Here is a 27,882-nt window from a genome sequence, read left to right as displayed (position 1 = left end):
TAAAACAAAACAAAACAGGTGACCTTTGGTTTTATACAGATTGTTCTAGACCTACTTAATGAGAACACACCTCCTGTTCACAACTTGTAAGTACATAGCTGAGCACTTTCTTTAGCAGAACAAGTTATTCTAGGAGGATGTGCCTTACTATAGCTATTTCATAGCTTCTTGATAAGTAAATCTATTGTATACTTTTTATTTTTTATATATTTTTGTTCATCCTCACCCGACAATATTTTTCCATTTTAGATAGAGTGGAAGGAAGTGAGGGAGAGAGAGAGAGAAACATCGATATGAGAGAGACACAACAATTGGTTGCCTCCCACATGACCTTGACCAGGGTTGGGGATTGAACCTGCAACCCAGGTACATGCCCTTGATGGGGAATTGAACACAAGACCCTTCTGTCTGTAGGCCAACACTCTCACTGCTGAGCCAAATCGGCCAGGGCTGTTGATACTTATTGTTCTCTATTTATCTTTATTCAAGTTAGAGCCCTTTAAGTATCCTCACGTACTATCATGAATATGCCACAAGCTAGTCTGCTTCAGGAGTGGAACAGATATTTATTGTGTTCTGTGTTGCTGGCTATTGGGAATGCATGAACTAAAACACAAATGCTGTTCCCAGAATGGGTTTCTCATTTAGTTAGACCTTGAAGCACAACATAAGAGACCTGGCAGTTCAAGGCCACGTTCATTCATGAATGGTGCGGGCAAGAATGCATGGCCCACCAAGGGCAGGGCATGGGCACCAAAGCTTTGAGGAGGCTGGAAGACTAAACCAGGATACTTTGGTCAAGGGTAAGGAAGACAAAGGGACCCCAGGCAGAGGAGCTGGCCCAAGTGAAGGACAAAGGGAGGGCTTCATGAGATGTATCAGGAACAGTAAACAGACCAGTTGCTTAAGCAATAACAGTGGAAGAAAAAGGGGTCTGAGTAGTTTAGGCCAGAGTTTTGGGTAGAAGTAAGGGTTTTATCACATACGCTATGAGAAACCATTAACAGAATCTGAACTTTCACATACATATTTCAAGGGTCGAATAAAAATAAGAATTAGGATGTCAGGGTCAGGTAGGGTGGCAAGGTGGCTGAACGGAGAGCAGAGGGAGAGAAACCTGTGGGGGAAAGGAAACTAATGACTGAAGATGGAAGGAGTCGGGGATTCGGGACTGATCCAATAGGGAAGAAGACAAACTGGGGTCCCCAGTGTCGGTGCAAGGTCAGCTTTACATCAATGTCATGAAGAAAGGGGAGCTGAGGATTTAGAGCAATGTGAACAGCCTTGATATAAATGTAATGTACAGATAAATATATTTCATTTATATATTGTATATTATGTATTATAAAACGTTTCCTAATAGCCCAAGCTGACGTCACACCCCCAGGTGAGTTCTGACTAAACCACAACGATGCCTAACTCCAAGCCTCAGTCCTTACTTGCTGGAGGGATGCACATTGTACCTGGCTCACATACTGTCCAAGACTTCATTCAGTCTGCTTGGGGACACCTACTGTTCAAAGTATATAGATCAAAGGACAGATCACTACAGAGCAACTTGAGGATGGAGTATATTCCTATCGTTTAGCTTTCTTAAATTCCTCCTCTCTTCCAAAGATTGGTTAGAAAGGAGATTAATACTGGAGGAGGCATATAAAACTATGGACACGATCTTTGAACATGGCCTTTACAGTGACCTTATAGATATTTTCACACTGGTAATCAGCCCTCCAGTATTTGTCTTCAGATTGTTCTTCTGTCTCACCTCTTGTCCACGTAAATTTCAGAGCACTAGATAAAAGTCCCTCTGTACGTACTGCCATGACTACAACTTCAGACTCTGGGGGCATTTTGCTTTAGGGATATTAAGAAAATGTTATTCACTTATTTGAAGATAGAGTTCATTATCTTAGACAACAGATATGTAGTCGTTAGTGCTGATGCACTAAAGTTTCATGGAAACCAAAAATTTCATGGGCATGTCAATCAAAAATAATCCACCATGGCTGCCTCCTTATTATTTCAATAAAAGCCTAGACAAATTTCTGAGGAGAATGACCCTTATTTTATTGACAGGTTAGTCTTTAGGGACATTTTTATCATCCTTTTAAGAAAGTAATAGATATATTTTATTGAATATACTCCCATCTCAGGGATCACCGACATGATTTGGAAGAAAAAAAAAAGAAAGAGCTTTCCTACTCCCATCTCTACCTCTGTTTCTGCTTTGAAAAGACATTGCTATTGCTGATTTGCTTTGCTTTTGCCAGAGTAGGAAGAGTATTCAATTAAAAAAAAAAAAATAGCTGCCACTTGAAAAGTGGGGAAGGGGAAAGCTGGTCACCTTCCCAGCTCCTGGATTCACTGCTGGGCCCAGATCGAATGGCCTTTCTCTCTCCTCTCATATCTTGTTCCCAGAGTGTGGATCCTGGGGTCCCGACTCTGGCTACACTCTTAATCGTGTAGGAGGACATGGCCAGTGGGTTGGTTCTATCTACAGAGAAAGACACACCGCCCAATAAGAACCGTGAAAGCCTGAATGAAATCTAGCAGAGGGCCCAGGAAAGAACTGCCAGGAACGCAGAAGACAAAGCATGCACTCCAGCATAGCAAAGAGACAAGATGTCTGGGCTCTCACCAGGGATACCGATCTGTTTTTAGCGCAGATGCCATAGTAGAGTCACCCAAATGCCCTCAAAATAAGCCTCTGTAATTTGGTCCAAGTTTTTCAAAGAAAAGCACAGTGAAGAATGTTGATAACGATTCCCACTTCCTAGGAGTCATGCCTTTGTGGAATCCCCTCAGCTGGAGTGTGGGCTGTACTTACTGACTTGCTTCTGACAAATAAAATACGATGAGATGTCTGTCACTTCGGAGATTAGCTAATACAAGACTATGTTTCTGTCTTGGGCACTCCGGCTCTGGCTCTCGTGGATGTAAATTCTGGGGGAAGCAGGCTGACCCACTCGGCAAAAGAACAATCCCTCCAGCCAGCTGTGGCCAGGACTGGGGGCTGCCATCAGCCATGCAAGGAAGCGTCAAGGGGTTCATTTCCCATAGAGGCTGGAAATGACTGTGTCCTGCCTGACACCTTGATCACAGCCTTGTGAGGGACACAGCGGCTCCCAGCTAAGCCACCCCTGGATCCCTGACCCACAGAAACTGAGATAATAACTGTTTGTTTTCAGCCATTATGTCTGGGGGTAATTCTTTATGCAGCAATAGACAACCAAGATGAGACACAGTGGCTATTTGCCGGCCATGAAACACGTGCTCCTGGCGTTGCTCTCACAGGACACCAAGTACGAAGATTCGGTCAAAAACCTTGTTGGACTGTCTTCCCTTCCAAAGAACACCAAAGACATTGGTCCATTGCCTAGTTTATAAACCACACTGTTTTCATTTCTAAAAACTATGGAAAAAAGTAGTATTTTCCATTTATTAAAAAAAAAATTTCTTTTACAATTGTTTTCAATTTTTTTTTAATGCATCCCTCAGTACTCGATTAATGCTCCCCATTCATGAAACTTCCTTCCATCCCATACTTACAAAGTAATCAGTCAGTAGGAACTCGGGTTTGTTTTCTAGAGATGACACGGCAGTTTCTTCCATCAGAGCCTGGATGTCTTTCTCAACGTCTATCTTGCTGACAGCCCTGTGGATGTGCGTGTGGCACTGCAAAGCCAAGGGAGCAGGACAAGGGTGCTGGGGACACGGTCCCTGCCAGTTTCCCACACAGACCAGAAATGCAGAGATCTTTACTACTCACTGTGGTCAGGGTCCGGCCAAAATCAGAAATATGTTGGGTGTACTGGTTTAAGTTCTTGCATAAAAGTTTAATTCTTTCCTTCTCCAGCTCCAGGATGTTCTGAAAGGAGAGAAAATTGGGTGATATCAGCCAGTTGTTACACAAAACTGATGCCACCCATCTGAGCTAAGTGTCCATTTGTGCCTCTTGATTATGTCACATGCAAACTGGGGTGGGGAGATTCTCGGGACAGGAATGTGATTTGATGTATCTCCTGTTTATCCTTCACTAGAATTTTTTTTGCCCTAAAGGCACAGAGGTGGATGTCATGGGTTACCTGACATTCCAAAAGAAAGGGTAGAAAAGAATCATTTCAAAAGCATTTGTGAGTTCCAGAAAAAGAAAGAGAAGCCCAGTAAAACCCATGTCCATATCTTCAAAATGTAGTCAGAAACTAAATATTTACAGACTTGTTTACAGCGCGCAGAAGGCATTCTGCTGGTTTCTACAGGGGCAAAGATGATGAGGCGCAAATACTCTGCTTCAGGAAATGACTGGGCGAGAGCAGAACCCCAAGTCTGATCAATTCATAATTCTGGCTTAAAATAAAGCCTGGGGTCAGACGGTGGCTTCTGAAGGTGGGAATATAGCCTCCTCGTTTTGTGTGGGATGACGAGAATTCCACTCTTGGAGTTCCATAACTTTTACTTGGGAAGGGTAAATAAGAAAGGGAGGTAGGTCACATGGGCCTTGTCAGCCCTTAACACTTTAGAAAAAGTTAGCTATTCGACTCTTGCCAATCACTGCTAGCTGAGTTGCTGACCAATTGTTTTAAGGGAGTTCGAAGTTCAGCAGCTAGGCATTGTGGGAGAAAGCAGGGTGGGTGGAGTATGCAGAGGATTCCCAGGCCATGTGGGAGCAGCTGGGTGTGTGCCCAGAGGACTTCGGCTGTGACAGAGGTGGCAGGTGTCCAAGACAACATGCTCCTCATCTTGTTTTTGTAAGGAAGAGGCCTGGGCATTCTTTCTTCATCCAGAGGATTGGTTTCTCCCCTGCCTGCCATGCGACCCCACCCCCACAGCAGAGAGCACTCAGCAGTAGTCTTGCATGACTACTTTGAACAGATTGGTGGGTAACATCACCACAGGAAGCAAGAAGCATGGACTACATCTGAAGGCCTCTGACAGGGTGGGGGTGGGAATCACAAAGCTTATTGGCTGCTCCCATCAGCGGGCACACCTGCAGGGCCCACTGGCCTGACCCCCTGTGGTGTTTCTTTACATTCCGGTGAGAAGGCTGCATTCACATTCTGTTGATATTTCATCTGTGGTATACAGGCACTTAAAAGTTTAAAAATTTTATGTATGTTTGCCAATTGTGGTAAAATGTACAAAACATAGACTGTACCATTGTAACCATTTTTAAAGGTACAGTGCAGTGTCACTAAGTACATTGTTGGGCAACCATCACCCTCATCTATCTCAGACACTTTTCAGAAAACTGTGTACCCATTAAGTGGTAGCCCATGGTTCTCCTACCCCCAGCCCCTCTGACAGCCACCATTCTGCTTTGTGTCTGCTATGAGTTTGACTGCTCTAGGGAGCTCATATAACAGGAATCATACAGCATTTGTCCTTTTGTGTCTGGCTTATTTCATTTAGTGTAAAGTCTTATCCTGTAGCATGGGTCAGAATTTCCTTCCTTTTTAAGGCTGAATAATATTCCTTTGTGTGTATAGACTGCATTTTGTTTATCGGTATATGGCCACTCTAACCCTGCTGTGCAAAAGGCTGAGGTGATGACCGTGAACATCTTTGTCAATCACACGCACATTTTGATTCTGTGCCAAGTGTCCTGACATTTGAATCAGAAAGCCTGGAGCTCTGCCCCCAGGACCACTTCTTTGTGGAGTCAGAGCTGGCACACGTTTTGTAAGTCAATGGGAGCCAAACGTCTGTTTCTGGTGTTGGTCTCCTGGGTCTTTCTCCAAAACCGCAGGCACTGGCCATTTGAATGTGGCCGTGTGCCCTCTGTCTCCCACATACAGGATTAAAAGCACTGCAGAGCAGCCTATAAAACATACTGATTCTTCAAAGGGCAGAAACCATATGCCTCCTAACAAATACTTAACACAGATTCTGCTCAGTGGTTTGGATCTCAAGTGGGACAGTCTTCAAAAAGCAAGAGACTTGACAGCACAGAAAAAGACCTAGGAAGCAGCTGTCCTAGTTTAGCACCATGGTGAGCAAAGGACAGGAGAGAAAAGAGAAGCCAGGATTAGGAACACATTGTATCACTGGTGGGCAGCTGCTTCCAGCACCAGTTTGAGACTAGAATAACCAGTGTCTCTTGATGGAGATGGTAATGTTTAACAGATTTTAATTACATTTCAGGGAAATCATGAAAATGATCTATGTTTGCTCATGAAAAGAGGCTGAGATAAATTCTACTGCGCAAAGAGAAAATCCGTATCTCCCTTAATGAATTATTGCTTTCCATTGTTTATTTGTTTGTTAATAAAATAGGCAGCAGAAAAGCAAGATAGTCTGGAAGACCTAAAACTGTCCTCCTGTGCTATGTAGCATATATGAGGAAGTGTGGTCAGAGTTACCAAGAAACAGCAGATTTACAGCTTGTCTGAGGCCCAGGCATCAGGATAATTCACACTCTTCATTCATTCTTTCCAGTTCCTGCTGATGTCCTGGCCTTTCCGATTCTATTACCCGAGGAGCTTGGAGGGACTGCATTTTCATCCAAATTGTTGTCATAAAACTGATCAAAGATATAGGATCTTTATAGAGCAGGAACTCTCAAATTTCGGTATGCCTAGTCATCACCTAGACCTCGTCCTAAAATCGTTCAGAGGATCTATGACCCATCTGGTCTAGGAAGGTCTTAGGAATCTGAATCATAGGTAGCTTAGTGCTTTGAGACATTGTCCTGGGGCCAGAAAACATATTTTTTAATCATTTACAATTCTTCCACCCAGAAATGACCACTGTTAACAATTTGATGTATTTCAGTCTATCTGGGTATGTGTGTATGTATCTTTCTATTTGTCTATCAGATTATTTCAATTGGTATCTTGATTTTTTTCCACTGAACATTATACATAAGCAGTTTCCCAAGTCATTAGTCTTCACAGACATCATTTTAATTAATAGTCCATTGTAAAGGATAGTGCAGAATGTATGGATTCATTTAGTCATCCCCCTAAATGTTGAACATTTGGATTCTTTCCTTCCTTTCTCTTCCAATGTATTTTGACCAGCAATCTGTGGTTTTTTTTCCAGCTACTTTCTTAATATAGACTTACAGAAAGGTAATTATGTGTTTCAACAGGGGTTCTAGATGAGAATTAGGCCCTACTGGCCTACGGCATCCATTGCATGCAATGAGTTACCATCTCCTCTCTGCATCTACGGTGGTACTAGTCACCACCATCCTTAGGAGAACTGAAAGCAGTCAATAGAATTACTTTCTGTATTCCATGGTTCTCATGAGGAACACTGGTGGAGAAGGCAAACATTTTTAAGGTTTTTGACACATTGCAAATGGCTTTCTAAAATAATTTCTTAAGTACTGTCAGTACCAAGCAATTGATTCTTGGTAATTCTTGGTAGTGTGGTTATTATATTTCAAATTGTATTATATATTATTTCTAACAACTGAATTATTTCTTCTTGGAAGTCAGGAAGTATGGCTTATAATAGCATGGTTATGAAGTAAAAAGACTGATTTTGACATGTGGATTGTGGAACTGGTTCCATGATTTCATAGCCACACTAAAGACTTTGTAATATTTCTCAGAGTATCTAGTGAACTGCCTTGTACACAGACCAATGAATGCTCTCCGAAAAGATTTATAAATTCAAAGGGAAAGTAGGAAGGGGTGAGGGGGCACTTCACAGGACCCTACAATGAATTCTTACAACCACTTTTATAGAGGAATGATGGGGGCGGGTGAAGGGAAAAATGAAACTGAGCTACCCTGGTTTTCTCATTTCCAACTCCCATACTTATAAAAATTCTCCTTTAATTCAAATCAGCTCACTTTTGTTATGTGTCTTTATTAATGTAACACTGTACTTATGAGTTTGTATACAACAGAAGATAGAGAATACACTGTGTGATATGTAAGTCAATGATGTGTTGGTATATCCAAACCAAGGAAATACCAAGTATGGGAGTAATCTTGGTTAGGGTGAGGCAAGGATGACTTGACAGACCCCCACACTCTTAATTAGAGCATATTTTAAGAGTAATTCATTTATCAATAGGTATGAAGATTGTGTGCAACTTTTTTCTTGCTATGCAGTTATAAACAATTGTGTAATAAGCATTATTATACATCACCCTTGGTATACAGGTCTAAATTATTTTTTAGGATATATGTTTGAACAGGGAACTGCTGTGTTGTGGGTACATGCACTTTCCAGTTTTATTAGATACCATTAAATTATTCTCACTAGAGAGGTACAAAGATTTTTGATTCCTAACAGTTCTTATTTGGCATTACTTCATATCATCACTGTAAAATTTTCACCAAATGTGCTGTAACCAAGAAATAACATTTTAAACAAGGAAAAAAAAGTAAAATTTTGCCAAATGAATAAGCATCTTTTCTTTTGTTCACTAGTAATTTGCTTTTTCCCTTCTGTGATTTTTTTCCTTTTTGAATTTTATTGGACAATTGAATTCTTTCTTTACATGTCTTCTCTGCTGCAAAACTGTGCACATCCCAAGTATTGAGATGGTACTTTATTCATTGCTGTATCTCTCCAGTGTCCAACACAATGTCTGACATACAAAGGAATTCTAAAATGAATACTGTATGAATCAGTTTCCAGGCCTAAAACTCATTTCTGAGTACCAATAGGTAAACCTTACTCTACACTTTCCTTCGACAGCACTTACTGAAATTAGCTGAGTGTTATTGTTTTCACTGAGAATTTAGGACTGAAAATTCCGGCCAATGACACTCAATAAATATTCACTGGTTATTTTATCCATGGAGGAATTGCAACAATGAGAAGGAATGTGGTTTGTCTACGGTCACAATAGGAGTGAGGGTCATAGTTAAAGACAGAGATCATCAGGTCATATAACTGTAGATCTGATCTCCATTTTCAAGGCCACACAAAGCTCCACTAAAAAAGAAAAAAAAATGTGAATGCATAACTTACCTGGTAGCCGTTTTCTACTGTGTTTTCCCATTTCAGTCTAGTAGAACAGCTGGCCAAGTTTTTTTGGTAGTAATTTTCATCTTCTTTTGTCAACTTCTCAGTCGATTTTTTCAATTTATTGAGGAGCTAAAGTAAAACATCAGCGTCACATATTCATTAACACATTTATGAAAGCCCTTTGTAATTCCACGTAATTTCGTTCATCCCAATGATACGCTTCTCATCTCCCAGCTAAAATCATGGAGTAGCTAGAGATGACAAAGTCAAACATCTTCTTCAGGAAAAAGGAATGTCAGAGCTGAAAGGAAACCAAAGGGCCTTTCAGTGTAATTCCTTCCATTTTTAATATGAGGAAATCAAGGTCCCTAAACATGATGTGATGTGCCCACCCGTGTTCATCAAGTCAAGGTGTGGGCTAAACAACAGGCGAGGAGAAGCTAGCATAGATCAGGAACCTTCAACTCAAGACTGTCATCTCCTAACAATTCCTATGGTCTTATTTGGTAAATCCTCTAAGTCCCGGCATTTCTTACCAGGACGGGTAGAGATATGAGCAATCATATAACTTCTAGAATTAGGATTAGGCCTGGCTATTATCCAGTAAGTTCCAATAACTTAACTTTCAATCTATAAACTCTGCAGTACAACTTCAAAATCAAATTTAAGGATTATAGTCCTGCAGGTGAATTACTTAACCTCTGTGAGCCAGTCTTCTTATCTATGTGATGGGAATAGTGATGCTCCTCCCTCACTGAGTGGCTTTGAGGATTCAAGCAGGTGATGCAGGTAAGGCACTTGGCACCCTGCCCAAGACCTGGGACAGCACAAGTTAGTGAGTATTGCTGTTCCTCGTGAAGAGCCTGAGCGAGACACATGCCAATGAGCACGAGAAGTTAAGGACAACTTGACAGATGCCTTCCTTTCCTTCTGCTTCCTAGCAATCTGCTCCTTCACAGAGAACCCCCTCTTGCCAATCACCAAAATTGACCATTCGGATTGTGAAATCTTCTGGAAAATCGAAGTAATACAAAACTCTCTGGACCAGGGTAGCTGAAATTGATTCTCAAAATGCTGAGACAAGTAATTTCGCATCTCTGAGAAAGGAAGAAGTTGTGTTACATGAATGACTCTCAAACTCTAATATGCCTAGAAATGACCTGAGGTGTTGAAAAACTGCAGATTTTCGGGGTCCCACCATAGCCATACTGAGTCAGTAGTTCTCCGGTGGGATCAGGAGATCTGAACGTCCACTACTTCCTCAGACGATTCTGATGCAAATGGTCCTCAGACCACAGTTTAAGGAGCACTAAAGATCCCTCTAACTTACAGTAGTTTAGGAGTTTCAAGAACAGAGATAAAGGCTTTTAAGAATGACCCTCTTTATGTCTAAGGACACTCTGACTAACGTTTGGGTAATGAAGAACATTCATCCAAAATTCTGAATATTAACACCACTTACTTTATTATTCCAACTGATATACTAGCCATTCAACTGTCCTTCAGCTCTGATGTATGACTTACACAGGACACATTTGCTTTTGTATATAAAATGTAATGGACCACATTTATCTATGGAAATATGAGCTTGTACATTTTAATCTGATAACAATATAGTGTAAGGGCTGAAAGTGTGCCTTGGCTCTTCTTTGCTAAATCATGTCCTTAGATTCTTATTGAGACTACTCAGACCTCCAGCAATGAGAACAAAGGTACTTTAGAGATGGCCACTGCCATTCATCAGCCTACACTATATAGCTATCGACCAGAAGTTTCTGCTCAGCAAATTTACCTCAAATATCCCCAAATCAATATAAAAGAAGAATGTAGACTCCTATATTCTTATTTAAGGAACTTTTCAGGAAACTTTACTAAAATTTGTCAAAGACTGCCTTCTTTTTCTTTCTTCTTTCCTTTCTCCTGGAACAAAAATCTCATTCATTCATCAAACATGTATTGAGTGTCACAATGTGTCCTGTACTAGGCTCTGGAAACAGGAAATGGGACTAGACAGGCTCCTTCTCTAGTCAGGGACCCACACTACTATTCTCTGTGCTAGATCCCAGGACAATATGAGTATTTAGGTATCAGTGGGGCACGAGAGAGGCACCCAAACTGGTCATGGAATTGAAATGACATGTAAGCTGAGACTTGGCACCTAGTGGGTGCTCACAGAAACAGTCCTTGTGTGAATAAACCTAAAATAAAAGTGAGTTGGTGAGCATGGCATGGCACCCAAAACATTTTTTTTGGTGAGGTTAGAGCACACAGTTTGAGAAACACTGTAGCAAAAGATGATGCTGAAAATTGGACAAGGGTCAAGGCAGGACCACATCAAGGAATTTGTACTTTATTCTCAGGTCACTGGGAAGACTTTGAAGGCTTTTAAAAGGAGAATAATATGCTCAGATTTGAGTTTCAGAAAAGTCAGCTTGACTGGTATATGGGAAATAGATAGAAAGAGGCAACACTGAAAGTCAAGAGACAATTGGTCAGTTACAGGGACCTAAGCAATGGCGCCGGTGGCCTGGGGAGAGGAGTGTCAGTGGAGGAAAAACAGGTCCATAGATAAATTCAAAAAGTATTTGGCTTAGGAGTTAGAATTGGGAGGATATGGGGGATGGTGATATTCAAAGATATAGAAAACACAAGAGTAAATAATATTTTTGGCAGATGGAAGTAATGGTTTCGATTTTGGATGCTGAATTTGATATGCCAAAGTGTAGTTCAGAGACTGGTTTGAGCTGAAGAGAGAAATGTGGGCATCGTCGGCATATATATTCTAGTTGAGGCCATGAGAGTATATTCACCGAGTGCCAATTACTTTTTGAGTACCTGATTCGAGAGTGCTCGTCGGCCACCAGAGATGCCGTGTTGAGTGAAGCCGAGTGGGGCTCAGGACAGAAACCTCCAGGGTCAGCAGTATGTAAAAGTCAGGAAGAAGGGAAGTCAGTAAAGAAGATTTTTTTAAAAATCGCCAGAAAAGAAAACCAACAGAATAAGAGCTTGCTGAGGTTAAAAGAAGAGACCGTTTCTGGAGTGGAGAAGTCAACCATGCTTAATGCTTCCAAGTTCAATAAGGTAAGAACTGGAAAGTCCCCGTCGGCTTTAGCAACAAGGATGCCTTTGTTTTCGGCAAGAGCTCTCTCAGTAGAATGGTGGCGAAAGCAGACTGGGGTGACTGGAGGAGTGAGCAGGAGACGAGGAAGTGAAGACAACACAGACAACTCTGTCAATATATCTTAGTGTACAAAGAAGGAGAGAGAATAGTATCTGGAGAGGAATAGAAAGAGGGCCATGGAAAGTTGTCTCCCCTACTCTCCTTAAATTCCCAAGATGGGGGGAGTTGAGAAGGCCGATGGGAAGGAACTGTTGGAGAGGGGCATGTCCTAGACACAGGGGAAAGGGGAAGAGTCAAGAGAAGCATCTCGGAGAGAGAGGATGAGATGGGAAACAGAGCACGTGCAGAATCGGCCTATCCCATTGCACATAAGACACAGCAAGCAGGTGGCTGTGCTGCCTTCTATTTTTTCTGAGAGGTAGGAGGCAGGACCGGCTGCTGAGAGTGGGCGGTGAGGATGGAGGTGCAAGGAGAAGGGAGGTTCAGATCAGCTTCTGGGGAGAACAAGGCCTGCTGAGCAGGAAAACAGGAGGAATTGCTGCATAGCATAGAAGCAGCTCAGCTCAGGCTGGAGATCATGGGCACCTCTGTGTGAGGTGTGAAAATGAATGCTGCTTGAGCTGTTTGGCTTTAGTACTAAAAAAAAAAAAAAAAAGCTAACAGGTAAAGCAACGAAGACGCCTGGGGGTCCTTGATGTAATGACTGCCAGGCTTAGGGTTACAGAATCAGCCGGAGGAGGGCTGGGGAGAAGGGCAGACTTCGACCTCCCAGGGAGGCTTCTAATGAGGGAAGGAAGAGGACATTCACCACTTAGCTGCCCATGCTCTTCCTTTTGCTATTGCTGGCGGGCAATACACAGCAGCCTTTACTGTGGGCTTTGAACGCCTATGACAGGTCCTGGTGCTTAGCATTTTAACAGACTGTGGGTTCACCTTCTTGAAAGCTGTCTCATTATTCAATACTTGTTATGATTATTTCAAATTGGGAAAACTGGCATGTGAAAAAATAAGAACCTTGTCAAATCTTGCTAATAATGAATGTAAGTTATTAAACTAAGAGTTTCTTCAGATGAAATAACAGCGTAACTTGGAATAACTAGGTTCTTCTTCTCTTAAGAATGTTTTGGGGTACAGGGGTGCTGACTGCATTTCCTTAGAGGGACTCCATTTTGGGGGGAAGATACCGATGATTTCAAAGCTTTCCAATCTCGGCACATACTACAAGAGGTGTGTGAGATAATCTGTTGGGCTTATTTGCGTCCATTTTTGCCTAAAGCTTCCTCTTATTTAACATATGAATTGACAGTGGTGCCCGCACATGGACGGTTGTGGATTCTGAAGTGTCCCAGAGCATGAGTGGGGTTTTACAATATGAGAAGGTGTCAACATCCCGGGACATGTGGCCATTGACATGTGTCTGCGTCACGTGGATTTACAGATTTATTATCTAGCTATGATTAGGCTAATACACACACAATGCACAAGTCTCTTAAAAAGGTTTCTGTCGAGCAGCCATAGTTTGGCGCTAACACTAACAGTGTGAGCACGAGGAGGCGGCAGGAAATGCCAGGAGCGTTCTCCTGCTCCGGGTTACGAGCGCGTCCTCACCCCCGTGAGGGGGCAAGCACGGCCATGAGCTAGTGAGACCTGACAAGTAGGTGACCAAAATTAAAATTATTAAGAAGACTATCAGAAATATGAATTTATGTTTACTATGATTAAGGCTGAATGCTGCCCCAAGTGTGTGTTTGTGCCTGGAACTGTCAATGATGATGTAAAGATCTGATGACTGGCTAATCATTTAAAATATGAAAATATGATTTCATCTTTACCTCATCCTTCACACATTTCTACATTTTTCATATTTTATAATGTTCATAACATATTAGTATAATATATAAAGTACTATTATTACATACAACATAGGTAAAGTATATTATATAATAACTCTGTGTGTGTGTGTGTGTGTATTTACTTATATGGGGTGAGAGGTGAGAGATGTTTAGATAACAGGGTTCCTGTCCAGCCAATGTGGCTCAGTGGTTGAGCGTTGACCCATGCAGGAGTCACTGGTTCAATTCCCGGTCAGGACACATGCCCAGGTTGTGGGCCCAATCACCAGTGGGGGGCATGCAGGAGGCAGCCAGTCTATGTTCTCTCTCACTGATGTTTCTATCTCTCTCTCCCTCTCCCTTCCTCTCTCGCTTTCTCTCTCAAATAAATAAAATTTAAAAAGTAGGGTTCCTATAAAAAATGTGGACGCTCTTGTATTCATAACTACAGGCAGGGAGCCCAACACCTCCAGCCTCAGGCACCCAGCTGGCCATGGTGCATTACCTTCTGCTTCTCCCTGTTGGTCACCGTTTGCTTGGAGCTTTCTACAAGATGGAAAAGTGCTTCATGCTTCCTGGTACTCTCCATTAACTTCTTTTTTGCCTGGAGTGAAAAAAAAAACCCACAAACATAAAGAAAAAAAAAAAAAAGGAGCAGAAACTGATATCAAGAGAAAAGCTCTTCTGTTCTGGAACACGTTAATGTGTATGTGCTAGCTTGAATGATTGTGTATTTTTAATTCTTCATTTCTGCCCTCACCTCATAATCTGCCTAAAATATTACAGCAGCTAATGTTTTGCCCTGAGAACCACTGTATGTATTTTCATTATAATGGGCACACTCAAGAGGGTTGTACATTTTGCTAAATTGCCAAAGGCCTGCAAACCTCCAGAACATTATTCTAGCTAACGTGATGGGAGGGAATGGGTTTTCCAGCAAAAAAAGAATCACACAACAAACATGCAAGATCACCTGTGTCATTCTTTTGAATCAACCTGGGCCACAGTTGAGGTTGTTTTAAGATGCTTTCTTAAAACTTACAGCAAAGGGGACATTTTGCTACCTGATGACCAGGCTTGAGAGCTGGGCATTTGCCTGGCACCTTGCGACATGCTCTGCATTTGTGGGAAGAAAGAAACATTCAAAGTCCCCCTATTCTATTGATGCCTCAAACCTCAGAACAGGTTATGATTCAGGCGATCATTTTTTATTCTACGCCGTTCCAGTTTGGCAGGAGGTGATGCTCCAGAGATCAAATAAACAGCATTCAGAATGAGTTGTATTCAGCCTGTTTCAGAAACTGGGTTGATTGAAAGACTGTATGGTTTTTCATCTCAAGATTGCAAAAAACGTAAAACTAGATAATGAAGGAAAAGCTTGGGTTTCTCCTTCGGTATCATAGGCAAAGGCTTCTGAAAGTCTCTAAACGTGTGTGAAGTCTCTACAAAAGGGAATTCAAGGAGCCAGAAGCTCCTAGACTCTTTTCCTCCACCTTCAGCCAGTCACGTGCCCACCGGTAAAGGAAAGAGCGAGGCAAAAGCATTGGTTCTGGAAGGCTTTTTATCTGTGTCTCCAGGACAGATGGCACTTCTTGCTGACACGCTCAACCCGTTGAATTGTGACTGGGGAGAAAATTATTGTAGCTCAAAAATTTTATGTTCTCTAATTTCTCTGTCACTCTTTATAAAAAATAAGATCGTTTTTATATGGAAAAATTAGTTGAGAAAAACCGAAAGATGCTCTTAGTTCTTGCATTTGCTGAGCATGGTTTCTCTCTTCTGGCCCATGATATTGACTCTCCTGGGAAAGCTGAATATTTAGAGCATGGATTTTTAAAAACAAATTCTGTTTAAGAAAGCTTATAAAATCAAGAGCAAAAGTAAAAACAAGAGACTGGATGCTGTTTATGAGACTGTTAAATATGTATTTATGGCCCTGGTGGGTTTGGCTCAGCAGTTGGAGCGTCGGCCCACGGACCAGAGAGACCCGGGTTCGGTTCCTGCTAAGGGCATGTATCTTTGTTACAGTCTGTCCCCGGCCCTGGTTGGAGTCAGGCAGGTGGCAGCCAGTCGGTGTATCTCTCTCATGTTGATGTTTCTCTCTCTTCTCCCCTCTCTCCCTCCCACTCCATCTGAAGATGAATGGAAAAATGTCCTCGGGTGAGGATAAAAATAAAAATGTATTCTAGGTGTGATTCTCACGAGCCTCCTTTTATCAGTACTACATTGTGGGCATAGGAATTCATTTATCTCAAACATTTCTTATTAATGTCTTGGATCCCATGGGGCCTTTGATTGCTGCAGAGTCTTCTGCGGCCACACTGAGGGTGTGGCTGCCTGTTTCTGAGGGCGTCTCCGGCTACTTATACAGACGAGGGGCCGTCTACCTGGGAAGCTTCTCTCTGGGGTCTGACACTTTGGAGATTAAAAAATAGAGAGAATTTCAACTTCTGGAGCACACGTCCTTTCAAAGAGGGTCCTGAGGTTTTCTTGGAGATTCCCTCTCTAGCCCTTTCTTCTCAAAATGGATTCCTCTGAAACTGGATTGTTTTAGAATAATCTTCTGCGTGTGTAGATATGGGCTCCATCTGTTATTCTTTCTGCTTAAGAACCTATCACGATACGCTCTAAATTCTTACCCCAGATCACAATTTCGCTCCTTAGAGTCCACTGACTATTTCCTGCACATAAGTTACCTATTAACTACATTTAAAATTACTTGGAAGCAAGAACCACGTCTTGGTACAGTGTGGCCCACAGAGGCGGGCCATACAGACGGGTGGCATCACCGTATCTGTGCATTTCCCTCCGGGCGGCGCCACCCACCCTCCAGTGCTCCTCTCACTCGTGGATGAATGACCAACCCAAACGCAGGCAGCACCGGCCACTTGCCCTAAGTTACAGATTATACACACAGGCAGGCCCTGCAGTGAAATGATTAAGAGTAGTGACCCTGGAGTCCAACAACTTGTAACGCTTCTTGGTTAGAGCATTAATCAGCTCTGTCACTTTAGGCAAATGGTTTACCTCTCTGTATCTGTCCCCCCACCCATCTTTAAAATGGGACAGTACAGGTCACACACCACAGTGGGTTGCTGTGATGATTAAATTTGTAATGTATCGCACTTGGCACACAATAAATGCTACGTGCGTGTTGGCTATCAGTAATAACCATGTTTAGAGCCCTGCTCTTCCATTGGTTGCGTTGAAAAATGTATCTACATAATATCTCAAGCAAGAACGTGTTTTCGTCCTGTTAGCACTTAGAGATACTAACACTGGAGCTCATGATCACATGTGTGCAGAAGCAAAAAACATCAGTCCTAAACATTGAGTTCACACAGAAAATATGTGTGTTACCTTCATTTGTTGATTCCAGTTGCTAATGAAAAGATTTGCTGTCTTTTCAACTTCATTATCAAGCTTTGAAGAGAAAAAAAGAAAAAATTGCTGTCCTGTGGTTGAGTCACATTATATTTTACGGTGCTGGCTTGTCAGCTGTAGCACAATCACTGTCACAATTCATGGACATCTCGAAGTTCTGCAGTGGACATATTTACTGGGAAAGGTAGCCAGACTGTCTATTCCCCCGCCAAGAAGCTCTTGACAGAATTTAGCCTGAATGCATTTGGTAAAATAATTGTTTCTAACATATAACTACATGAAAACAACATACATGTGTACAGTCTGTGTGGAGGAGCATCTTGCATAGTTTGGTGTTGTATCCGTCTCATCACTTCCTCTTCAGCATCCTTCCACGTGGCCCAGACTTTAACACCACGAGAATCGGGATCAGCCCTCGCAGTGCTAATTTCACTAAGAGTCTCATTACCTCTGAAGTGAATATTGTTTTAGCTTCAAAGAGATAGAATTCTTCATCGTAATTAATTTTCTTCCCTACTGTAAACAGCCACCGGGACAGTAGCATTAATGATGAAACCGGATCCCGACAACCCCCTCAGGAGGTCACACTTACGCTAGGGCAGAACCTTTGTCCCTGGACCACTGACGTCACCCCCACCCCCACCCCAGATCAGCTGTGGTCAGCCACTTGGCGATCTAGCAATACTGCACTGGGATTTGTTTCCAGTTGGTTCCATTTGGAATATATGCTTTATTGTAACAAGCACAGTGAAAATAACTTTATGCTTTATGCCATTTTTTGCTCCATGTTTGTGGCTGAAGTGTGGGAAGAGTTCACTTTTGAAAAAATTGTAATCTCTCTTTTGTGTGAGAGCAGGAGGAGTGGGAGGGGCAAAGCGGAAAAGAAGATTTCAAAGCGGAACAGCAGTTCAGAGGATCGGGACATTAATACCTAAGGCACCGGGGTAATGATCAAAGCTCGGTGACAGATTTACGGTAAGTGCTAAGAAAATGCTAGTAATGATCATACGATCATATGATGTAAAAACATTTATTCATGAATGAAATGTAGACTTGGGTTTGGATTTAATTAAGGTGGTTTGCAAAGGTAGATGATTCTATTGCTTCCTAGTAATTCTTGCAAATTTCTTCCATCCCCCTAGCCCTCAGTAGAACATCCGTTCTGGTAAAAACACAGATATGTCCACACAAGCATCAATTTCACTTCCTGACAGAGTTTTTAATAAGTTTGAGTAAATTTTCAAAAATCGTTTTTCTTCCATCAAGACATTTGCAAATCCCCTCATCTTACCGACTTAGTACCTTTCAAAGCTGCTTTATCTGGCTGCGATCACTCGAATCTCCCCTTGGCCACAGCCCCTGCCCTTCACAAGGATCACCTATTACTGCTCGGAACTTCTCACCGGCACCTGGTCTTGAAATAGTGAACCTGATCCCCCCTCCCCCCAGAGCTAAGCAACTTTTATGAAACACTCCTCATGTTGCCTAAAAATATATTTGAAAGTGCTTAACAACTGCATGACACATGAATAAAAGAAAAACGAGCACAAAAGAAACTGTTTTGGCAGGAAGCTACCCAAATAGGCTAGAGAACATGATATACAAGAGGAGCAGATGCCCCTGAAGGAATTGCTTAGCTCTTTTTCTTCACGTGCAGGCTGTTTGAAGATTTATTCCTATTATTGCCTTTACCTAGTCCCAAGCTGATAAGCAGAGAACAGCATTTCTTTTAAATCTGCTTATATATTTTTTATTTATGAAAGGATTATCTATTCATCGAAAAACAGTGGAAATACAAAAAAGTATAAAAAATGAAATACAAATGACCTCTAATTCCACATTAACAGTCTGGGGAGGTTCTCTAAGGTATTTTTCTTTGCATATATACACACATATTTATTTTACAAAATTGAGGTCATATTGATAGTTTTTTTTTTCCATCCTGCTTTTTTATTTAACACTCTATAATGGGGGGGGATCCTCATGGCTTTAAATTGTTCTTTGATAAGATCTTTAGTGGTTGCATAGTATTCCATTGCTTGAATTTATCGTAATTTATTTGAGATGATGAAGAAGTTCCCAGTTTTTCACCATTACAAAAATGTTTCAGCAAACATCCTCGTACATAAGTTTTGGGGTTTGTTTTTATTTTTATGACAAATTTATGAATCCTAGTATCATTTTTTGATCACCTTTTATTTCTCGAGCCAAAGACAGAAATCTGCTTAAACAGGGGAGAAAGAAAGATTCCGACTCACTGATTTTCTCTTCTTCTCATGTACACTCAGGACTTGATGAGTGGGTTTTACTGCCTCCAACTCAATTGCTTTGCTAAGTTTTCTGGAAATGAAACATAAGAGACACACAAGTATAGGATTAGGATTTATATCTACTTTCCAAATTATTTTCTGGGGAAATAAAATGGTGTGTTATGGCAAGTTTGAAGTGGAGGATGGTCGCGCACACACATTAACTATTCACGACTCCCTTGGGGTTGGAGCGGGGCTGGGTGGGGCACTCACTGATGCAGGTCCGCCGCAGACTTCATGCCCTCCGAGACCCAGGCCCAGGCACTGACGACACAGCTGGGGGCACAAACAGGGACAAGGTGCGTCATTCTCCCAGAAAGTTCATGCATCGCATTCAGCCATTGCACTCATATCCCTAATCTTATTTCAGTTTCCTCGTGGGACTAACTGCTGGCAACATTATTTATTTGCACTATACTCATTACACAAACTGCTATTTTCAGTCATTTGTTATTGTGATTTTCATTTTCTATTTCATGTCTGTAGAAAATCGGGAAATAAAGCAGCCAAGGCCGAGAAGGCAGTTAGAGCAAGCAGGAGGCAGCATGCTAGGAGCAGAAGGCCCTTAAAGACCATTTTTCAGGATCCTGATTTCACAGATGACAAACTGAAGCTCAGAGAAGTTAGGTGGCAGAGGATTTGAGCCCTGATCACTCCTGCGTGCTGCTCTCGGGGTCGGGGATTCAGATCCAGCTCCCTGTTGGCTTTTAGGACAATTCAGATCTTTTTTTTTTTTATCCTCACCCGAGGACATTTTTCCATTTTTTGTTCAGGTAGAGTGGGAGGGAGAGAGAGGAACAGAGAGAGAGAGAAAAACATCGACGTGAAAGGAACACATCGAGTGGCTGCCACCCGCATGACCGACCAGGGCCGGGGACAAACTGCAACCGAGGTACGCGCCCTTAGCGGGAACCGAACCCGGGTCTCTCAGGACCGTAGGTCGATGCTCTGACCGCTGAGCCAAACCGGCCAGGGCCAATTCAGATCTTTTATGGTCTGTAGCAGTATCTCAGTTTAAGAAGGATGACAATGCATGGTCCTTAGCACAGAGGGAGGATTAGGAAGTGTGATACTATTTTCTCCTATGGAAGGGGCGTAGCTCACAGCAGCCTTCAAAAGTTGGAACGATAAGCAAAATTGCACTAATAACATCAGGTACAGAAGACTGTGTAGCCTTTGATGGAGGGGGAGCGGACAGCTCAGTGCCTTTATGGAAATCAGGATGGTGCAGATGTTTTTGCCTCCAAATGACTTAGGTTGCACCCAATAGTCAGATAAGAGGAGAAGTAGATCAAAGGACGCCAGATTTTCTGCATAGCCAAAGCCAGGCACAAAACCAGGCACAACAGCGTATTTATTGTATGCTCCAATTATAGGAAATGCCAAAGACAAAATGAATCTATATATTGACAGGAAGCAGATAGGTGGTTGCTTGGGACCAGGTGTGGAGAGGGTTGCAAACAGGCATGAGGAATCTTTTGTGTGATGAAAATGTCTCTGAGTTGATTTTGGTGGTGGCTACATAGTGTATACATTCATCCAAATCAACCAAACGGTACGCTTAAAACGGGTACTTGTTATTGCATGCAAATTAAACCTCAACTGAGTTGATTTTTTAAAAAAGGAAGCCAGCCCCGGCCAGGTGGCTCTGTTGGTTGGAGGGCTGTCCCATACACCAGAAGTTGCAGGTTCCATTCCCAGTCAGGTTGCATTTGATTCCCTGTTCAGGGCGAACACAGGGCAACCAATGAGTGTTTCTCACATCGATGTTCTTCTTCCCCTCTCTCCCTCTCGCTTTTTAAAATCAATAAAAACATATCCTCAGATAAAGATTTTAAAAAAAGGAATCCAAGCACACTTTGGGGAAGAGAACCTGACATTTTGCCTCAGAACAACAGAGCAGGGAGCAAGGGTGTGGGCTTTAGCGGAGTCTGTCTAAATGCACACGCTCCCCTTAGTTTCTGGTGTGAGCTTGGAGGGATCACTTGATTTCTCTGACCCTTACTTAGTTGAACTTTTAAAATATAAATAATGTGGATTATTTATACAAGTACCTAACTCAGATCTGGTTACTGATAAAAGTTCAATTAATGTTTATTATTAAATATTATTGCGCTAATCCTGGTTAACCAAACATTCTCGACATGCCAACTCTCTGGGAGTACAGGCTAGATGCTAGGGCTGCAGTACAATAAAACACACCCCCTCCACCCCTGTAGACCTTTTGTTCTTGAGGAGGTAATTAGAATCAAAATCATAATGAACACTTATGGGACTTTGGCTCTGTCCCAGGTAGTAAACACACTTCTTGTATTATCTCATTTAATTCTCACAGCAATTATGTGAGGTAGGTTTTATTTTCTCTTTAAATAGACACTGAGAGGTAAGGTACATTTTCCTAATTCACCTTCCTGGTACATGGTAGAGCTCGAATGTAAACCCAGGCAGGCTAAATGAAGTCTATCTCTACTCAACCACTGTGCTGTACTGACTCCTTTGTAGTCTACTAAAATACCATCCTAAAAACCAAGCAATTTCAAAGTCAATATTTGCTGTTACAGATGATGCCTAAAGAGGAATAAGGATGTGAATTCCCAAAGTATTCCTTTTTTTCTTTTCCTCTCATTCACCACCAAAGAGGCTTTTGCAATGGCATTGCCAGTGTGGGCTCACATCTGCAAGCGTTAGTCAAAAATCTTCATAACAAATGATCACTAATAGGCCATTCTTTCTTCTCTCCCCTCAAAGAAGGAATCAACTTCCTTCTGAAATGTATTCAGGAAGATGGGAACCAACATTTTTTCAGCACCCATTGTTCTGATCTCTTCCCATACGTTTTTCTCATTTACTATGCACCCACCCCATACAGACACATGCACACACACAATGGAGACTATATCACTATTCCATCTAATAATGGAGGAAATCAAGGCACAGAGAGGCCAGATTATTTGTTGAAGGTCAGAGTTGAAATAACTCTTTTTGACTCCAAGACACTCCAACTTAACACTGCTAAGTTAACCATCATCATCGAGACCTAGTACATAGATGGACTGAGGAGTCATAAAGACGGGCTGAACCCAGCTCTGCACCTCCTTATCTGTGTGACTCAAGACCCTGTCTGTAATAGGGACACCAGTAAGACTTCTCAAGGGTTTTGAGGGTTAAGTGAGTGTCTATAAAAGCATTTAACAAATAGTAAGTGCCCAAGAACTAGAAGCCATGCTTGACATTATGTACCGGCCATCTTTATAACAGGAAGCTGGAATTGAACAAATGACACTTTTTGTTATCTTCAAGAATGATTTTACCTTACCTCTTTCATATACTTACCTTTTCTTTGTGTTCTGTAATGCTTTGCTCAGCTTAATTGCCAGTTTCTGAAGTCCTTTGGCATAGTTAAACTCCAAGTTTGCCCTGTTGGCAAAGAGATAGTTAGGATGCGCTGGCCAGAAATCAAATACCGCCCCCTTCCCCCACCACCACCCACACACACAAGGAAGAGAACTCAGGCTGACATTACAATGCCTACATAAACAAGAGACTCTCTATTTACTAGAAAGTTCCTCTTATCTTAAACGTGATCCTTAAGGCTTTCTAAGAGGCTCCTACAAGGGGAGAGAGTTTATTTACTTGACTTTCTTGTACACTAGTATTATGAGTTGAATTGTACCTCTTTCCTGAAGGTGTTGAAATCCTAAACCCTAGAGCCCAAGAATGTGGCCCTTTTTTGCAGACCACCAAATTAAGACGAGGTCGTCAAGGCTCTTATAAAAAGGGGGAATTTGAACATGTAGACAGACGCACACACACAGGAAGAACGCCACATGAAGATGAAGGTAAAGATCAGGGTGATGTATCTACACACCAAGGAATGCCAAGATTGTCAGCAAACCACCAGAAGCTAGGAGAGAGGCACTGAACAGATTCTGTCTCACAGACCTCAGATGGAGTCAACCTGGCCAATATCATGGCCTCAGATTTCAGAATTTCTGTGGTTTAAGCTACCCAGTCTGTGGTCCCTTGTTACAGCAGTCCTAGCAAACTGCTCCAGCTGGTAGGGAACAAAAGACTTCCCTACTTATCCTGGGACATTAATACTATCAGATTAGCTCTAAATTATAGTGGATAAAGTAATAAATTATGATGGTGTTAACCATTTAGCTTTCTAAATGCAAAGGTGCTAAGGAGGCTGACACAAGATTTAGAAAATGAATGGCTATTACTTTTTGTGCAGGACAAGACTCAGTGGGGAATCTGGGCATGCCCTTCAGAAGACAGCTCCTTGGTTCTTTTGGATAGATTGAATCACTCTCATCTTGAACTGATTTTACCATGTTTTACTTATCTACAGATAAAGTGAAAATATTCTTATTCATCTCACTTTTCACTGAAGAAAATACAAATGTAGAAAATTAAATTCAGTTTATATTGTTTTTCTTTTTTTTGTTGTTAATCCTCACCTGAGGATATTTTTTCCATTGATTTTTATTTATTTTTTTTTTTTTTAATCCTCATCCGAGGACATTTTTCCATTCTTTGTACAGACAGAGTGGGAGGGAGAGAGAGGAAGAGAGAGAGAGGGAAACATCGATGTGAAAGGGACACATCGAGTGGCTGCCACCCGCACGACCAACCAGGGCCGGGGACAAAGTGCAACCGAGGTACATGCCCTTAGCGGGAACCGAACCCGGGTCTCTCCGGACCGCAGGCGGATGCTCTAATCGCTGAGCCAAACCGGCCAGGGCTCCATTGATTTTTAGATAGAGTGGAAGGGAGGGAGGGAGAGAGAGAGAGAGAGAGAGAGACAGAGAGAGAAACATCAATGTGAGAGAGATACATCAGTTGGTTGCCTTCCATATGACTCTGACCAGGGCTGGGGACATACCTGCAAACCAGGAACGTGCCCTTGACTTGAAATTGAACCTGAGACTCTTCGGTCCTCAGGCCAATGCTCTAACCACTGAGCAAAATCGGCCAGGGCTATATTATTTTCCTTCTTATGGACCAGAGAGGTTTTCATTGCATATTTTTCATTTTTTAAATTCTACTTTTATTATAAAATATCATTAGAATTATGTATGACTTAATTTCATTTGTGATACAGTCCCAGAACTCTCTAGTAACTAATTTCACACCTGCACTCCCTCCCTCCACACAAATTAGACTCAGTGTTATAAACTGGACAGGCAAAGACAGCTCTCTTTCATGAAATGAAATCCAGAGATTATGAGCTATTGAACTATTGCTAAATTTCTATTTACTTTTCCCTGTTAGTATAGCTGTGTTCTAAGAAGTTTTTATTCTTCACCACTTTTTGAAAGAACAAAGGCCATTGTAGGATGCATATCAAGGTCACAGTGCAAAAAACACCCACTTGGTATCAAGACTTGCCCAAGTGTGAGGAAAAGGTTAAGTCAAGTATTTTAAAGTAATAAAGCTGATGAATAAATATCTCATTGCAGGTAAAAACAGATATATCACTCTGGCTCAGCAGTTAGAGCATTGGCCCATGGACTGAAGGGTCATGGGTTCCATTCCCAGTCAAGGGCACGTACCTAGGTTGCAGGTTCCATCACCGGCCCCATGTGGGAGCAACCAATCAATGTGTTTCTCTCACATTAATGTTTCTCTCTCGCTCTCTCGCTCTCTCTCTCCCTTCCTCCCTTCCACTCTATCTAAAAATCAATGGAAAAATATTCTTGGGTGAGGATTAACCAAAAAAACAAAACAAAAACAAAACAGATTTCTCTGCTCTAGGAATATGTTTCAGTTGCTGGAGAGATAGTGGAGAGGATGCTGGTCAGCAGCAAGCTGGGAGAGATCATCATGCTTGATGAACTTTAATCCCAGGAGACTGCTACCATTCAGTGGGGTGGCTTTAGGCAATGTAAAGGGAGTAATTTAGTCCTACATTGGTAGTTTTGTGATAATTAAAATATGGTAATGAGCCAAGCTTAGGAGGGACTCAAAAACTGGAAAGATTGCTATTGACCTGCATGACCTGACCCCTGGTTTCCTCTCTGTTTTCCTGTCCTACAAGTTTTCCCCTTGCTCACTGTACTCTGCTGGTGGCCATCCTGCCTCAGGGCCCTTGCACTTGCTGTAGCTTCTGCTGAGTATGCCTTCTGCTACACAATCATATGACATTCTCCTTCATGTAAACACCATCCGGACTTGCTCGAACATCACCACCTCAGTCTACCATATCTAAAAGCATCCTTGTTACTATCCCCTTACACCTTTATTCATGTCTTAGGACTTATCACTACCTTAAGTCACATATTTTTTCAGTGTACTTTGATGAACACCTCTAGAATGTAAGCTCCGTGAGGGTCTAGAATTTGTTTTGTTCATTGCTATATAGCTAAGTCTAGAACAATGCTTGGTATGTGTGTAAATGAATCAATGGATGGACTTTCCATCAGGTGTTTTTTTTGTTTTGTTTTTTTTAATTCTAATTGCCCTGCCCTGGCCGGTTTGGCTTAGTGGTTGGAGCATCGATCTGCGGTCCAGAGAGACCCAGGTTCGGTTCCCGCTAAGGGCACATACCTCGGTTGCAGTTTGTCCCCGGCCCTGATTGGGTTACGTGGGTGGCGGCCACTCAATGTGTCCCTTTCATGTCGATGTTTCTCTCTCTCTCTCTTCCTCTCTCTCCCTCCCACTCTATCTGAACAAAAGATGGAAAAATGTCCTCGGGTGAGGATTAAAAAAAAATTCTAATTGACCTGACTAGGGATTGAACTGCAACTCAAGTATGTGCCCTGACTGGGAATCGAACCAGGAACCATTTGGTGCATAGGATGACACTCAACCAACTGAGCCACACCTGCCAGGGCTCCATCAGGTCATAGTTAGAATGTCTAACTGGTTTCTGCTACAAGTATGTTCTCACTTCATCACTTTTGAGAGCTTGAAATTGCCAAACTATTTGGATGTATTCCTACAAGTCTCAGCCCTGACATCAGAGCACACGGCTTTCTAGCACTTGGAATAGCTAGGCACAGAAATCCTTTCCCAGTCCATTGCTAAGCAGGGGCTCTTCAGAATGTTCCTCCCCAGCAGTCTTTCTTGGAACCAGCACATAGAGCATTACATCTGCTGAAGCATTCGCAGTCCTCATCTCACAGCTGGGCACCAAACAAGTTCCTAATAAATATTACCTTTTCTAATATGATTATTATCACGTACCCCAAAGGATCTCTAAACATTCAGAACACCCCAGATGTACAGAGACGGGAGGTGTGGGGGAAAGAACCCACAGCCTGCTCATCCATCAGCTCCAGAACAACCGGAATGCCTTCCAACAGGGAAGGTTAATGCTGGCAGACACGGCCTCTTCCTCAGAACTCAGTTTCACTTTTAGAGTGTTCTTGCAGGCTGTACAACGTGTTCCGAGGCTAAACAGAAATAAAAAGAACAATACCCGGAAGGAAGTGCTGTTTTCCTTTAAATCACTAACTTACTCAGATCTACCTGGGGGAACATGTTGGGTTTTGGTGGCAAGAAAGGGAGAGGAGTCCAGCCGGTGTGGCTCAGTGGTTGGGCATCGACCCACACACCAAGAGGTCGCCAGTTCAATTCCCGGTCAGGACACATGCCCAGGTTGTGGGCCTGATCCCCAGTGGGGGCCAATCAATGTTCTCATTGATGTTTCCATCTCTCCCTCTCACTTCTACTCTCTCTAAAATCAATAAAGCTCACTTTTAAGCTATTGCTCTTCTGAGTTGAGCCTGGACATCTCTACTCCTGAGCTCCAGGATTTCTGTTGGCTTTTGCTGGAGCACAGGAAACCAGCCTGAAGAGTCAATAACCACACAGCATTTCTTGCTTTGGAAGCTTTCTCTTTATATACAAATGTCTTAGAAGTACGCAACAGGGCAAATTTGTGTACATTTTTTTACAGGTTGGTAGATAGTTTATAAATGCCAAGCTGTGCTCTCCTGACAAATGTGTTGCCTATGTTCTTGCCTATATACAAAATTGTAACATGCAACATTTATTCGGCACTTACAATATGCCAGGCACCATTCTAAGTGTTTTAGGTGTTTCCTCATTTTATCTGTGATAACTCCCATCAGTAGGCTCTCTTACTCTACCCATTTCACAGAGAGGAATAGCAAGGCTCCAACAATTCTGTCAGTTACTTGCCAGGGGTCACCATGAAGAAGTGAGAGAGCTGGGATTCAAATCTGGCAGACAGGCCGGAGGACCTGCCCGCTTAGACACTCCAATCCCCTCTGAAACCGTAGGGAAGAGGCTGGAGATGGAGAGTTTCTGGGCAGTCAAAGATAAGTACTTTTAA

At 42.3% G+C, this 27,882-nt stretch overlaps 1 protein-coding gene across 1 annotated transcript in view; it reads right to left on the bottom strand.

Annotated features, from left to right (window-relative positions):
- Positions 1 to 27,882, bottom strand: part of NOSTRIN (nitric oxide synthase trafficking) — a 56,109-nt gene that overhangs the window by 9,493 nt on the left and 18,734 nt on the right. The window contains exons 3-10 of the mRNA XM_036254624.1: positions 22,911 to 22,994; positions 19,791 to 19,853; positions 19,527 to 19,608; positions 17,245 to 17,307; positions 14,390 to 14,488; positions 8,935 to 9,060; positions 3,770 to 3,868; positions 3,550 to 3,675 (exon numbers count right to left, since the gene is read on the bottom strand). Of these exons, the coding sequence (XP_036110517.1) occupies positions 3,550 to 3,675; positions 3,770 to 3,868; positions 8,935 to 9,060; positions 14,390 to 14,488; positions 17,245 to 17,307; positions 19,527 to 19,608; positions 19,791 to 19,853; positions 22,911 to 22,994 (742 nt within the window). The remainder of the gene's footprint in view (positions 1 to 3,549; positions 3,676 to 3,769; positions 3,869 to 8,934; positions 9,061 to 14,389; positions 14,489 to 17,244; positions 17,308 to 19,526; positions 19,609 to 19,790; positions 19,854 to 22,910; positions 22,995 to 27,882) is intronic.

Source organism: Molossus molossus, unplaced genomic scaffold (genome assembly GCF_014108415.1).
Source record: "Molossus molossus isolate mMolMol1 unplaced genomic scaffold, mMolMol1.p scaffold_m16_p_11, whole genome shotgun sequence".
NCBI lineage: Eukaryota > Metazoa > Chordata > Mammalia > Chiroptera > Molossidae > Molossus > Molossus molossus.
Note: the sequence above shows the minus strand (reverse complement) of the source record. Positions and strands in the feature narration are given on the sequence as shown.